The sequence below is a fragment of the Corythoichthys intestinalis genome, chromosome 20, assembly GCF_030265065.1.
Source record: "Corythoichthys intestinalis isolate RoL2023-P3 chromosome 20, ASM3026506v1, whole genome shotgun sequence".
In the NCBI taxonomy this organism is placed as follows: domain Eukaryota; kingdom Metazoa; phylum Chordata; class Actinopteri; order Syngnathiformes; family Syngnathidae; genus Corythoichthys; species Corythoichthys intestinalis.
The window spans coordinates 19,670,479-19,685,932 of NC_080414.1; the positions used below are offsets into that span (position 1 = coordinate 19,670,479).

The 15,454-nt window shown below is 38.5% G+C and overlaps 1 protein-coding gene across 2 annotated transcripts in view; it reads right to left on the reverse strand.

Annotated features, from left to right (window-relative positions):
- The window catches only part of drd3 (dopamine receptor D3), a 66,498-nt gene that overhangs the window by 40,080 nt on the left and 10,964 nt on the right, over nucleotides 1–15,454 (reverse strand). For both annotated transcript variants that reach the window (XM_057824295.1, XM_057824294.1), the window contains exon 3: nucleotides 891–1,003. In XM_057824295.1, coding sequence (XP_057680278.1) covers nucleotides 891–1,003 — 113 coding nt within the window. The remainder of the gene's footprint in view (nucleotides 1–890; nucleotides 1,004–15,454) is intronic.

The window sequence follows — 15,454 nt, forward strand, 5'->3', positions numbered from 1 at the left end:
ACGTCATATGTTAGTCATACAAATGTACGAGTTTTAGTATTAAACTAATAATTCTTGGAAGAGTAGTAAACGTAGTAGTACTACAAAAGTATAAAGTCCACACTACAAAAAATTTGGCGATTCGAGCAAAAAAAAAAATGGAAACAAAAACATTACAAATGTGAAAAACTAGAAATGTCGTAATGTTACAATTGAAAAAAAAATTGTACTTTTGTGAGGAAAAAAAAAAAATCACAAACAGCTGCCATTGACAGGGATAGACATCCAATCTAGTTGAAGTGGGACAGGTGGCAGTGAATGAACGAATGTTCACTTTAAAAACAATATAAAGCATGGATGATGACAAATTTGCAAAATATGAGGAAAAAAAGCAGTGCTTTTATAAAAATAACACCCTAATTCAACAAAAAAATTACAGGTGTGAAAAATCCTACGATAAAGATTTGACAAAAAAACGAGAAAAAAGAAAAATACACCAGATACGAGATTAAAGTACAGAAAAGGTTGCAACGTTACAATTGTAAAGAACCTACTTTCATAAGAAATGAAATCACAACTGCCATTGACAGCGACGTCCAATCCACTTGAGTGGTAGGGATGGCAGCGAATGGACGTTCATTTGTGTACTATTGATAACTCATTTAAATTCACAGCAGGATAATGAAAATAGCCACCTAATTGGATGTCTATCATCGTCAATGGCACTGAAACAGTTCAAATTCAGTGTTTTGAATAATACAGAAAAATAATGCACAAAACCTGTGCAGAAAGTACTAAGTCGTCCGCATTTCCACGACTGAGCAAACCTGTAAATGTGGAATTATCTTTGACATTTCTACAAACGCGGCCATGGCAACAGCCAGCTAGCGCTGACGTCCGTCGGCGCTCACCTGTCGATGCTGATGGCGCAGAGGTTGAGAATGCTGGCAGTGCACATCATCACATCCAGCGTGACGAAAACGTTACAGTAGAGGCGGCTGAAAAGCCAGGCGCCGCCGACCACCTGTGCGGGACACACGTTGGTAATTAGCGTTTGAAAACGGAAAGGAACACCCATGTAAGACGCTAAAGTGAGAGAGCATTGTCCAGATCTGATACTTGGTATCGGCAAAACATAGTAGTAAAAAATAGTACATCTGTATTTCTGAAAAAACATTTCCAAAGTGAGGAATGCTATTTGTGATCTGGTGTGCCTCAGGGGTCAATGATTAGCCCTCAGTATTTTTTTATATCAATCAATTTAGGTTCATTAATGTCATTTCTTTAAATTTATGCCAATTTTAAAGCTGACAGTGATTAATTTCAGAATGATTTTGAAGTAAGATACAAAAATCAACAACATAAAAAAAAATCTTGTGATTGCAACTATTTTTCTCTTAAAATGAAATCATTTGGAATGTATGACTTTGAAAATAATTTGTTTATTCTCGTAAAATTTTCTCTCACAAGAAGAGTTTTGCGTATTTTTGTAAATTTTTCGTTATGATCAATAATTATAAATACAGTATGGTATAAAACTTATTTCATACTAAAAAAAAAATACAACTCCATTAGTTTAACTCGATATCCTCAATATTCAGATTTATTGTTTTTAACATTACAATTATTATAGTAAGTATTTATATATATTTTTTGGCTTAAAAATTTAACCCCATTACTATAAACTTTCAATATTCTTTATATAACATTCCAAGAATACATATTTAGATGGGGCTTTGCAAAGCAAGGCGCTGCACAGCCCGAACCGTTTGACCAATCGGCACCATTCAAGTATCAAAATGACCGGAATTTTCGCACAATGTAGGGAATTTTTTTGAACGACCCTGAAAAATTTTCCGTTCGCCCGTAAACGCCATTAAAAAAATATATATATACATATATATATATATATATATATATGTATATATATATTTTTTTCGGAACGATACTTGTCCTACAATTTTTGACCAAATTACAAAATTTCCACATAAAAAATAACAGGACGGTAAGGGGCATAAAAGTTGAATACAGAATTTGGCAAAAACCTACAGTTCCCCCCAAATTTGCCAAAGACTTCACATTCATCCACTGACAGCAATGTATGTCCAAATTTCCTATTCATTTTCAATGTCAGGAAAACATAGGTTCGTGTGATTTTTGCCAACTCGCGCCCAAGTGAGTCGATGCCATTGACAGCCATGCACGTCCATGCCATTGACTGCCATTTATATGGCAGAAAACACAGACAAGACTGAAAAAGCAGTTTCTGCTCTTGCACTCCTCTTTAAAAGAAACTGCTGTATTTTAAGCCAAAAAAAACTTATGTTTGATAGAAAAATATGTCTATAAGCTGCCATAGCAGATTCATGACTCATGAAGCCCCCAAGCTATTCTTAATTTGTCCGTTTTACCCTGGAAACCCCAGTTTACAGATGTCGCGCAACCGCTTTTGTTTCAACCCAACCATAAAATGAAGGTATTATATTTATTATTCAAAATGTGTGTCATTTTTAGCTTAGAATCATTAATTGATGTCTAATATTTCGTTTAAGAAAAAAAAAAAAAAACGACTTAAAAAAAATATTTTACTCAAATTACATATACATATACATATATTACATATAAAAACAAATTACGTCACAATGAAAAAAATGGTGTCTGTATAAAAGTCACGGATATCTACTTCATAACTATCACTTAATTGTATTTTTTTTTTTTTACTATTGCATTTTCTCCGATATGTTAGATGATACTGTAAATAATCGATCCAAACAAAGAAAAAAGGGGGGGGGGGGGGCGTTTAAAAGCGTATATATATGAAAAAGAAAATCTCGACCACTCCTTGATGTCTGCGATTTCTGCATCACGACGCTTGTTATATTACCATATTTCACCCATAAAATCCCCCCAAAATCTAGCTGTGGTCATTCACAGCTGTGTCTTGACACTCGGTGATAGATGCTACATGGAGTTTTTGGATCGAAAGAAGGTAAGTACGCGATAATATCTCATTAAAGTCATGGCGTCTGGAATTCTGCTCTCGCGTGCTCTCACCTCCAGATAGGGTTTCGCTGTTTAAATGTTTTTTTTTTTAAATGCCTTCCTGTTCAAATTTTTTCTTCCCCCAGAAAATTGAGATTTTAAGCTTTCCAATGATGTATCACACATGCATATCGGACAATTTTGAAATTTGGCCAAATTGGGGGTCTCAAAGCGGAACTTCAAGTCACCTGAGTGTTTTCCACCATATCCAAATTTCCCTTTCTTTTTCAATGGCAGAAAAACCTGTGTGGTTGTGATTTTTGACCAAAAACTTACCATTACAGCCCATTGACATTCAACTGGCGTCCAAGGAAGTTGATGCCATTGACAACCATGCAATCGGACGTGTCCCTGAAATGTTTCCAAATCAACAGGTAGTGCCATGATAGATCTGTATCTACCACAGCAAAGCCCCATCATAATTTCTCTAGATATTGCAGTTTCTAGTTGTCTGTGTAATTATTTGTAAATCATTTCTGAATGATGACATTTTTTTAACTATACAAAAACAAGTTATTTGCATTATTCTTTCTAAATTTGATATTTTTTTCAGCATAATATATTCACATCTGAAAACATCATTTTCATATATTTTTCCCATTTCAAAGATTTTTCTCAACATTACCGTTAATGCGTTTGAACCGCGAGTGAACGTTCATTCACTGCCGAACCCCCCAAGTTCAAATGGATTGGACATCTATCACCGTCCTTAGCAGCAAGTGAGTTAACATATTTTTGTCATTCACACTTTGCGAAATTTTCAGGGTGCTAACATACATCCATAAAAATACATCCTTCCCAATCATCATCCCCGTCATCACCACAATTCTTGTGATTTCGCAATTAACACTTTGAGCTGAGCAAAAATAAACCCCGCGACATTCTCGGCACCATAAGGCTTGCTTAATACCCGTCACTGGTGTGATTAATGACTCCCTTAGATCCAGTGGGACTGTATACAGTACATTATATGGGCCCGCCCCCCCCATACAACCACAAATATAATCCCCGCTTGTGTTCGCCTCCTGATGTTATCTCTTTGATGACCACCCCACTCTCTCCTGTCACCAACTGAGCTTATGGTTTTTTTTCTTAAAGAGCCAGTCCCACCATTTTCTCCCACACAACAAGTGATAAAATCTTTCCAGTTTACAGTTATAGAAAAGGGGAAAAAGATATGGCTAGCTATCTTTTTGGAGAGGGCTTTGATTTATGAGCATATATTCTTTATCCTCTGCCAAGAACAATTAATTACTGCTGCTTAATGAGGTATTTTGACTATAGATCTGTACTATACTCCCCCAGGTGGCCGAGATATGTACAGTACTCTCGAAGAAGCCGCACAACTATTGACTGGTCCTCTCATAAATTCTAATTGTGGGGATGCTTTGCAAAGCAAAAAAGGGAATGAGGGCCAAAAACCAACAACAAAAAACAAATAATAAAGCCACAATAAAGCCAAATTTCCAATTTTCAAAGTGTTGCTTGCCGTACAGTTTTTGTCTAATTCACATCCTTCACGCATCAAAAAAATTCAAAAACTCAAGGTCTGCAAACCTAAACTGTTTTGCCAAAATTTGACAAAAACATCCTAATTCATTTCTAATGCCTGAGACATTGGAATACATAACCCACAAAAATATAAATTCTCTTGATTTTCCCCAGAATCAACTGGAAGTAACCAAAAAAATCAACAGAAAATTAACAAGAAGTGACCTGGAAATGCTCCAAAATCAATAGGAAGTGAGTGGAAAATCAACAGAAAGTCAACCAGGAATGCCGTAAAATCAAGAGGGAGTGACTCAAAATCAACATTAAGTGACATGCAAATACCCCTAAATCAACAGTAACCTACCCGTAAATGCCCCAAAATTAAAAGGATGTGACAAAAAAAAAAAAAAAATCAACAGTAAATTACCCTCAAAACAACAGAAAGTGACCTAGAAATGCTCCAAAATCAACAGGAAGTGTCTGAGGAATGCGCCAAAATCAATAGGAAGTGAACTGGAAATGCCCCAAATTCAATAGAAGTGAGTGAAAATCAACAGAAAGTCACCCAGGAATGCCCTTAAATCAAAGTGGAAGTTCAGAATTTTTTACATTCGAATTGAAGGAATCTGACCTTTTAGCCAGATTGCTGGAATAACACCAGCCGAACCGCCCGACCCGCGCTGGCGCAGCTCCAACGACCTGGGCCGGCGAGACCCCGACAACCCGGCCAAAAGGCCAAACTCCACGCGTTCACCTGAGTCTTAACCCCTTGTTCTGACTCCCTTTTGAAAGCTGGAAAAAGGCTGCGAAACACAAGTTGGCAATTTCTTCAGGTCGACAGCGCTTAAACGGCAAGGCAAAACAGCAACAGGCGCAGGCGAGGAGGCAGACTGGTTCCAGGGTCACCATATCACAAGTCAACAAAAGATTTCTGAGAAGAATGACGATTAGTTAAACATTCTTTTTTTTTAAGGCTCTCGCGGGGCGGGCTTTAACAGGAAGAAGGGTGTGTTTGGGTCTTCTTCTGTTGCAGATTTTGGCGGTCAAGTTCGTGTGCCACTGTTGCTGGGTCATGGTTAATGAGGCAACTGAGGTGGGAGGTTCGGCGCGCCTCACCCTCTGAGAGCTATCAAACTTAAGAGTTCATTTTGTTATGGGGTGTTGTGGTAGTACAGGACGTCCCGGCATTTGTTCTGGACTGTCCTGAAGAGCTGATTGCGGGATTTGATGTTGCAGACGTGGGCTTGTCTTGCCTATCACATGGTAGTCAGCGTCAATTTTGCTCAGTCAGCTGCATAACGCACGCGTTGGGCTTCCGTGGACAGAAGGCGTCATGTATCTCTTATCCCCTATGTCAAATATATTCTGCTTGTTTTCCTTAAACTATGATGTAAATGCAATTTATTTTATATTGGGGATGTTAAAGTAATACAAACAGTCAAACAGTAAATACGAGAAAAGATACTAGTCCTTCAGGCTTAATCTTCGAGTTAGCGTGGGTTTAATTAGTTGGTGGGGTTGATTTAAACAAAATCCGTGCAGTTTGTCAGTTATTTATGAATTACAGGACTCTGCAGTGGCTAAGCTAGCGCGAATCAATGGCCCGGTCCTACTATGCCAACAGTGTTGTCAGTAACGCGTTAGTTAGTAACGCGTTACTGTAATCTGATTCCTTTTTCAGTAACGAGTAATCTAAAGCGTTCATTTTTCTACACCTGTAATCTGATTAAAGTTCGTTTCCTTAGTGTCTCTGCGTTACTATTTTTTCATTGCCTCATAACGTATGTAAAATGAAGATTATTGTAGTCATGTACGAAAGGCATTTTGAATAGAAAATGCTAAAGTAAAAGGTTCTCGGTATGTGTTTCCATGACAACCTCTTAGCTATTTCCTGTTTTGGTCTCGTGTCACATGTGTTGTGGGACTGAAGGCGTGGGCAAGGCGGGTGGACATTGGAGCCGAGTGTTGACATGTTGCGAGGGAATGTTGATCTGTGGATATCCATGAATAAAGTTGAGTATTTTTCCTTCATTCTGGAGGGTATCAGCAAAAGGTTGGACTTCCTACATGCGCGGCCGTTTCGTAGCTTTGCTGTAGCAACGACGAGCAGTCATCGCTCCAAGTTGGCAAGCTTTGTTTACACCATATGCGTGTTGCACATTTATGCCGTGAGGTGATGTGTTCGTTTAGCATCTGTGGGATGTGTTGTAAGTCCGATTGAGTGTAAAGTGCTTAGTTGCCGCCACGTGTTGTGGCCAAATTGACTGCGTATGTGTTGAGAGGAGTACTTCCGGGTTGTGGACACGCATCCGTGCCCGCCACCACCTTTGCAATTTTGTGCAGTCAGTTCGCATTGTTTTACATTGGCACTGATATGCTGTTAGCCATAAGCCGAAATTCAGAAGTTTTGACATTAGGGAGTTAGTGGGGTTTAATTGGTCGGTGGAGTTGATTTCAACAAATTCCAAGCAGTTTGTCAGATATTTGTTAGTTTAAGGGCTCCGGAGTGGCCAATTGAGCGCAAAATTCTGATATTCCCCTTTAAATTCAATCATCGGAAAGTCAATTACATGTGATGACATTTTTCTGTTGTCATTCTTATGTTGAGGCGGCAAAGGGAGAAAAATTGGTAAAAGTAACTGACAGATTACTTTTAAAGTAACTTAGTTAGTTTGATAATGAAGTAATCAGTAAAGTAACTAGATTACTATTTTGAGGCATAATCAGTAATTAAATTACGTTTTCAAATAATCCGTGACAACACTGTATGCCAATCTAAAACGATATTAACAGATCTAACATAGTCAAATTCAAAATGCAGATCGTTGTTCAAAATACCCACGCGGCCAAAACAGTGTCACACCAAACTGCCGTAATTCATTTATTTCTGCGGGATCTATTTTTTTTAGGATGCGTAATGAGACCACAATAAAGACGAGTGCTTACGCCACTGTTGCTGCATTCGAGGAAGGCGGCAAGTACGACTTATCCCACTTGGATGGTTCTAGTTGTAATCGCAAAGCGTTCCAAGCGTTTTTTACTTTGGCCAACAAAAGACAGGTTGAGCTCCAGCAAACCTGCCTTTTCGTAAGTTTTAATATCTTCATCCTGAAAACATAGCCAACATTATTGATTGCATGGGTCATCGGTGATTTTCATGCGTGCATACGTTGTTTTTTTATTGGCATGCTAGGACAGGCCCATTGACTTGCACTAGCTTAGCCACTCCGGAGCCCTGAAAGTAATAAATAACGAACTAACTGCACATAATTTGTTGAAATCAACTCCAACGACTAATTAAACCCCTGCTAACTCGAAGGTTAAGCCTAATGTCAAAAATTCTGAACGTCCCCTTCAAGGGAGACTGACTCAAAAGAAGTGCTGGAACGATTAATCGATTAACTCGAGTATTCGATTAGGAAAAAAAGATTCAAATTAAATTTTGCTGTTTCGAGTATTCGTTTAATTAAAGAGGCAATGTAATGGTGTGTTTTGAAAGTATTTGCATTTAGTTTTATTAATTTGAGTGGATGCACTGCCCTCTAGTCTGCCTCATTTCCCGTGGCTGAATCCAGGTGCTCCCTGTTAAGACCAACATAAGCTAAGTTTTTGTTTGGGCTAATGTTTTTTTTTTTAATGCATTCGTGAAGTAGTTTCAAGGTATATTTAGCCGTTTTTTTGTGGGAATATGTGTCTGAACCATTTGTTAAGAGCACTGTAAAAAAAAAAAAAATAAACATTAGCGTTTTATAGCATTTAAGCTAGCAGACTTTTTGCTATGTAAGTTAGCCAATTGTTCTTTTGTTGTACATACAGTCCATCCTCATTTTTAATTTTTTTTAATACTGTTTGAGACTCAGCTCAGGTATTTTAATTTTTTATGTTCCTAATCCGATTACTCGATTATTCGAACTAACTAGTACATCGATTAATCGACTACTAAAATAATTGATAGCTGCAGCCTTACTCAAAAGCAACAGGATGTGACCTGTAGATGCCCCAAAATTAGAAAGAAGTGACCAGAAAATGACCTAAAATCAACATGAAGTGACCCAAGGCAGTTTACAGACCGAGAAAGCAAGCATCCCAACTCAGAAATCCACAAATTGCATTTTCTAGTTAACTGATAAAATCAAGGAATCGCCAAGCCCGAGTGTAATATATTCTGCCTTTTGTGTTTGCTAGCATTGTGGGAAAACTCGTAAAAATCCTGAGCGGGTCGCTCACCCACCATCCCTCCATTTATCAACAAATTGAGATATTGAGCATTGTGTGGGAGTGCAGTGTGGGAAAACTGGCCCCACATAGACACACACACTCATGCACACACACTGCGTTCTTCATGTCGAGCTCACGCTGCGTAAAACGACTCAGCGGGAGCGCCGATTGTTGGGAGCCAAGAGGAGGGGGCGACATCAATTAGCGAAAAGAAGCCGACAGGAAGCACGATTGCTCGGCCGTTTTGTGCCTCGTCCCTGATTTGGGATGAGTTCAGTGACAACATCGGTCATACTGCTACTGCACTGCTTTTTTGTATAGTCATTCATGAATCCGTATTTACACTTTCCAGGAGGCGCCATTTAATGATTCGTAGGTGGGAGAGTGTGCCACAAACAATGACTTTGATAGTCGATGAGTCACTAGTTATTATTTTGTTTATTAATAAATTTATTAAATCTATTATCTCACAATATGGCGATAACAATTATCGATACATGGGTCAGAAAACTCTACAACAGGGGTCCCCAAACTTTTTCCTGTGAGGGCCACATAACCCTTACCTTCTCTGATGAGTTTGTAACAGAAAAGTGTGACGATTGCAGTCGTGCCTAAATGTAAAAATGTATTGTTTTTCAGAAAGCCACCATCAAATAACCCTTTCTGGATTCTTCACGGAACAAAAGTAAATAAAATAAAAGATAATATAATATAATATAATATAATATAATATAATATAATATAATAGATAATAATCACACTATTAATGAAATAGATAATAACCAAATAACCCTCTCTAGGTTATTCACAGAAAAAAGCCAAGAAATAAATAACACTATTGAGGAAAAAAAAAAAAAAAAAGATTTTTTTTTTTTTTTTTTTTTTTTGCTCAGGGGGCCGGACCAAATGTGGCTGCGGGCCAGTTTGGGGACCCCTGCTCTACAATATTTTACTATAGAAGTAATAAACAGAAAAACAAGCTTTTTTCATCCTTCTGTGAATTGAATTGAGTTTATCACTAGTAGACGTCCAATTCATTTGAACTGGGAGGGTGGCAGCCACGCCAAATGAATCGGACGTCTACGGCGGCCAGTGATAACTCCGGAGTTTAATTTTGGGGCATTTCAGGTCATTTGCTGATGATTTCTAGTCACTTCCTGTTCATTTTGGGGCATTTCTGGGTCACACGCTGTTGATTTTGGGTTACAGAACATAAAGTGACCTTGGAATCTACACAAATGAACAGGCAGTGACTCAAACTCAACAGGACGTGACATGTATATGCCCCGAAAATTGGAAAAACTGGCTGCGAATGCTCTAATTTTGAATGAACATTCATTTGACCTCCCCAATCAAAATGGATTGGGCGTCTAGCGCCGTCAATGGCAGCCATTGAGTTAACAGAGACACTATTCTAGTGGAATATTTTGGTAGCATTTTGGTTCTTTTTTTTTTTTTTTTTTTTTTTTTTTTAACAGTGACACCTTTTCAAAATGATATTGATTCGAACCTTTTATGAAGGAATCACGATATATCACCCCTAATATAGAATTTGTCACGTTTTTTACCCGTGACTGCCACCTCTGACCTAAAGCGTAACTGGAGACTGTGTTGAGCTCATGCATGTCGCGCATACTCTTACGAGCATGATTGTAAAGCAAGGGTGTCCAAATTATTCCACGTAGGGCCGCAGTGGGTTCTGGATTTCATTCCAACGAAACAAGACGACACCGTTTCACCAATCTGGTGTCTTTAAGTGACCTCCGTAAAGTTGGACCCCCATCAGACGCAAATTTATATGTAAATGTCATTCGTTATGTCATTCAAGTCACGTCATCACTCGAAATTAATATCTCAAGCCCCTCATTTACTGCAAAATCGACCCGAAGGGGTGCCATTCGTTTGTGCTACGTTTGCGCTAGTTGTTGGGACACCTCTCTGTTATTGAGAGAATTGGTAGGCTTCGTCAGCCGCGACAGAGGTGCTGCGATTGACGTCATCACTCGAAATTAATATCCCAATATGTATAAAACAATAGCAGCACAGACGAAAAATTTTACAGCACAAACGTAGCGTAAATGAATAGCACCATTTCGTAAACGAGTCGTCATCTGGCTAATTTTTAGCAAAAAGTCTGTTTTATTTAGGTTTGTTCAACGGCAGTGCAAAAAAAGTGCTGTACAGAAATACTCAAACATGTTATATTAATAATATCATTTTGTCTGACTTTTCTAATGTGATTTTCTTTACTCTGCTCCTAATTATTAATTGCATAGTATTAATAAAAACAAAAAAACAGAACTATTAGGAGTTTGAAAACAATCATTCTTGTACTATTGTACTTTTTATCTCACGACGAATCAACAAATGAGCTTTAGTAAGCCTATTTTAGTCAACTCAATAGAAATACTGCTCCTGCGACACCCATCAGCCATCACGAGGAGTGGCGACTGATCGAAATTAACGCTCAGCCACCGAGGCCTTGACGCTCGATGAGGATATGCCTGCGATGGCTGCCTTGGAGCAGACTAGACTTCAATAAATTACGGGTTAATCCAATTCCACAGATTACCTCATGCAGGGCACATTCGCCTTTAAATTGCCTCCAAATGAGTGAACCGACGACATCTTAATGAGTCTTTCCTCTCTTTTGAATTTGAAATGAGAAGTGCACTCCAATATAGTCTGCCTCTGTTTTTTTCTTTTGGCGTGCCTCTCTTAATATGCTCTCTCCTGCCTGCCGTCCAGTCGTCTGCACTCTGGCGTCGACCAAGCAATCTGCTGACTGTGCGTAAATTTTAAAAGCGGCCAGACGGCTGCTTATTCGACATATTTGGAATTTTAGACCTTGAGTTGGCAAACGGCCGCCTTCAGGGGGAATCGTATTGATTCTGTCTGTGGCCTTATACCAACCCGGATTTTCTCCGTGCAAGACAATAGATCAGTGGTCTCCAACCACTGGTCCGCGATCCGATGTCTGTCCGCTAGGCACGTGTTACTAGGCCACACAAAGAATTAATAATTTGCATTTTAATGATTATTTACAGTCCGAAATATGTTTTATTTTGACAAAATGATTTTCTCTGACAGAACATTGGCTCAAGACATTATAACGTTTATCTCCAAAAATCAGCCCGCAAACCAGAGAACATGCCTATGCATAAATCACTTAAGCTAGGTTCATACCGCAGGTCTTAATGCACGACTCCGATTTCTCTTGTGTTTTTCCGACTCGAGTGAGGCATTAACTTGATGGTCTGAACAAGAAAAGTCGCATAAAAGTGGACCATTTCAAATCCGATCTAGGTCACTTTCGTATTTGGTTTAAATCTGATCTGGGCTACATTTTTCCAGAATGTGGCTGCGGTCTGAACTGTCAAGTCCCGCAAATCGGAATTCTTGCAGCAATTACGACAAAAAACCGCGAGAGAGACAGGGCGCTACAGTAGCAATGGAGCATTAGCGCCTAGCTTGAACGCAGCTTTTAGGTAAGGGGCAAAGAGGCGGGCTTGACAACAGTAAAAAAAAGATAAAATGGGGAGGGGGAATGAGCCCGAGAATGCTCGGTTTTGTCTCTGTGCTCCAAATGAGCAATATTTCAAGATTGCGTGCACGGCCGAGAGTCGTGGCAAACTGTCCGTATGTGTGCGCGTCATGCACACATAGTCCGTGCATGCTATTAATCCATCTGAACTTATACTAGTATATGAATATACAGTGGGGCAAATAACTATTTAGTCAACCACCGATTGTGCAAGTTCTCCTACTTGAAAAGATTAGAGAGGCCTGTAATTGTCAACATGGGTAAACCTCAACCATGAGAGACAGAAGGTGGGGGAAAAAACAGAAAATCACATTGTTTGATTTTTAAAGAATTTATTTGCAAATCATTTTGGAAATATTAGGTCAATGCCAAAAGTTCATCTCAATACTTTCTTATGTACCCTTTGTTGGCAATAACGGAGGCCAAACGTTTTTTGTACCTCTTCACTCTTCATTTGGTGTAAAGAAATCAACTGTGGGAGCAATTATTGGAAAATGGAAGACATACAAGACCACTGATAATCTCCCTCGATCTGTAGGCTCCATGCAAGATCTCACCCCGTGGTGGCAAAATGATAAAAGAACGGTGAGCAAAAATCCCAGAACCACATGGGGGGACCTAGTGAATGACCTACAGAGAGCTGGGACCACAGTAACAAAGGCTACTATCAGTAACACAATGCGCCGCCAGGGACTCAAATACTGCACGGCCAGACGTGTCCCCCTGCTGAAGCCAGTACATGTCCAGGCCCGTCTGCGGTTTGCTAGAGAGCATTTGGAAGATCCAGAAGAGGACTGGGAGAATGTGTTATGGTCAGATGAAACCAAAATAGAACTTTTTGGTAGAAACACAGGTTCACGTGTTTGGAGGAGAAAGAATACTGAATTGCATCCGAAGAACACCATACCCACTGTGAACCATGGGGGTGGAAACATGCTTTTGGACTGTTTTTCTGCAAAGGGACCAGGATGACTGATCTGTGTAAAGGAAAGAATGAATGGGGCCATGTATCGAGAGATTTTGAGTGAAAATCTCCTTCCATCAGCAAGGGCATTGAAGATGAGACGTGGCTGGGTCTTTCAGCATGACAATGATCCCAAACACACAGCCAGGGCAACAAAGGAGTGGCTTCGTAAGAAGCATTTCAAGGTACTGGAGTGGCCTAGCCAGTCTCCAGATCCCAACCCATAGAAAATCTGTGGAGGGAGTTGAAAGTCCGTGTTGCCCAACGACAGCCCCAAAACATCACTGCTCTAGAGGAGATCTGCATGGACGACTGGGCCAAAATACCAGCAACAGTGTGTGTGAAAAGCTTGTGAAGAGTTACAGAAAATATTTTGCCTCCGCTATTGCCAACAAAGGGTACATAACATAGTATTGAGATGAACTTTTGGTATTGACCAAATACTTATTTTCCACCATGATTTGCAAATAAATTCTTTAAAAATCAAACAATGTGATTTTTTTTGTGTTTTTTTTTTTTCCACATTCTGTCTCTCATGGTTGAGGTTTACCCATGTTGACAATTACAGGCCTCTAATATTTTCAAGTGGGAGAACTTGCACAATTAGTGGTTGACTAAATACTTATTTGCCCCACTGTAAGACTAAACTGGGGTTATTAATGTCTGTCATTTTTGTCCTCTTTTTGGAAATCAAAATATGATCACCCTTAACTGACGTTGAGCCAGCATGTGTACTCATTTGTTTTGATGCTCTTGCGCATGCGGGTCAGTTTGCTCAGCGCAATCTCGGACTGCAAATTGGTGCGCATGCGTGATACTTGTACGGGCTCAATGGACAAAGGCAGTCTGAACGGGCACGCCAAAAAAAAACAGATATGACAAAAAATCGGATTTGTGCATTAAGACCTGCAGTATGAACCTAGCCAAGGTGAGCCTGACTGGTTCCCAACCCCTGGGTTAACACCTTAACCCCTTCAGGCCTGATTTTTTTTCTGCTGGGCAGAAAAAAAAAAAAAAAAATCTTCGCTGATTTTTATTCTGCTCACCAGAACAAAGTGCAATTCCTTGTTTGGGGATATTTCATGCTTTTATTGGTTATTTTTTATTTTAATGTTACATTGTGTTTAATGAGAAATGAGCACTTACGTTTGCCTTTTTGAAGTTGTGTTTTGTCTCAGCCATTTTCAAAGAGCCAAAAATAGCAAAGAGGCCGTGCTAAACCTCATGATTTGATTTCAATGGGTAAAGTTTCGTCCAATCATCTCCCAGAAGTGGCAATAGTGACTAAATTCAGTGTATTTATTGATTTAGAGAGGCGAACGTGTCATGTTCTTCAGCAGCATGCTCAAGATCCGTATAAACTTTGAATATATGCCTAAACGGGGATTAATTGTCTGTTATTTGTGTCCTGTTTTTAGAAATCAAAATATGATCTCCCTGGAATGACGGATGACAGCCAGCATGTGTAGTCATATGTTTTAACTCTTCTGTGCATGCAGGTCCTCCTGCTCAATGCGTTCCGGACTGCGAAATAAAAGTGCGCAGTCTGAATGGGCACGCAAAAAAAAAACAAAAACAGATATGACAAAAAAATCGGAATTGTGCATTAAGACCTGCGGTATGAACCTAGTTTAATTTACAGTTGTATTACGCTGTAAATATACATTGGAACCAAAAATGTTGGATAATGAATACAGTACTATGTAGCAATGCAACTTTTTTAATATCTAATTTTGATTGATTGCAAACATTTTTTTAATTATTAATACTAGAGTAAATGACTACTTGTAATTATTTTCAAATTAAGATGATGAAATCTTGTTATTTTATCTTTTCAATTTTTATTTAGTTTTTTAATGTTATTTTTTTTTTAATAGAAATTTGTCAATCATAGAATTGTAATGAACGCAAAATTAATACAACTAAATTGAATTGAAAACAGAAATATACTTTTCTTTATGGTCCCAAATAACACTCTAAAGTTATTATTATCATTTTTTAAATGTAATAGTATTCAAATTAAATAAGTACCCAATAAAGGGTTAAGGACTACAGAAATCCGAGGATATTTACAGGATTCTTTTTCCCCCTTTAAAAAAAAAAAAAAAATATATATATATATATATATATATATATATATATATATATATATATATATATATATATATATAAAAAAACTAAAAATAATAATGCAATCAAATAAATAGATTATTTTC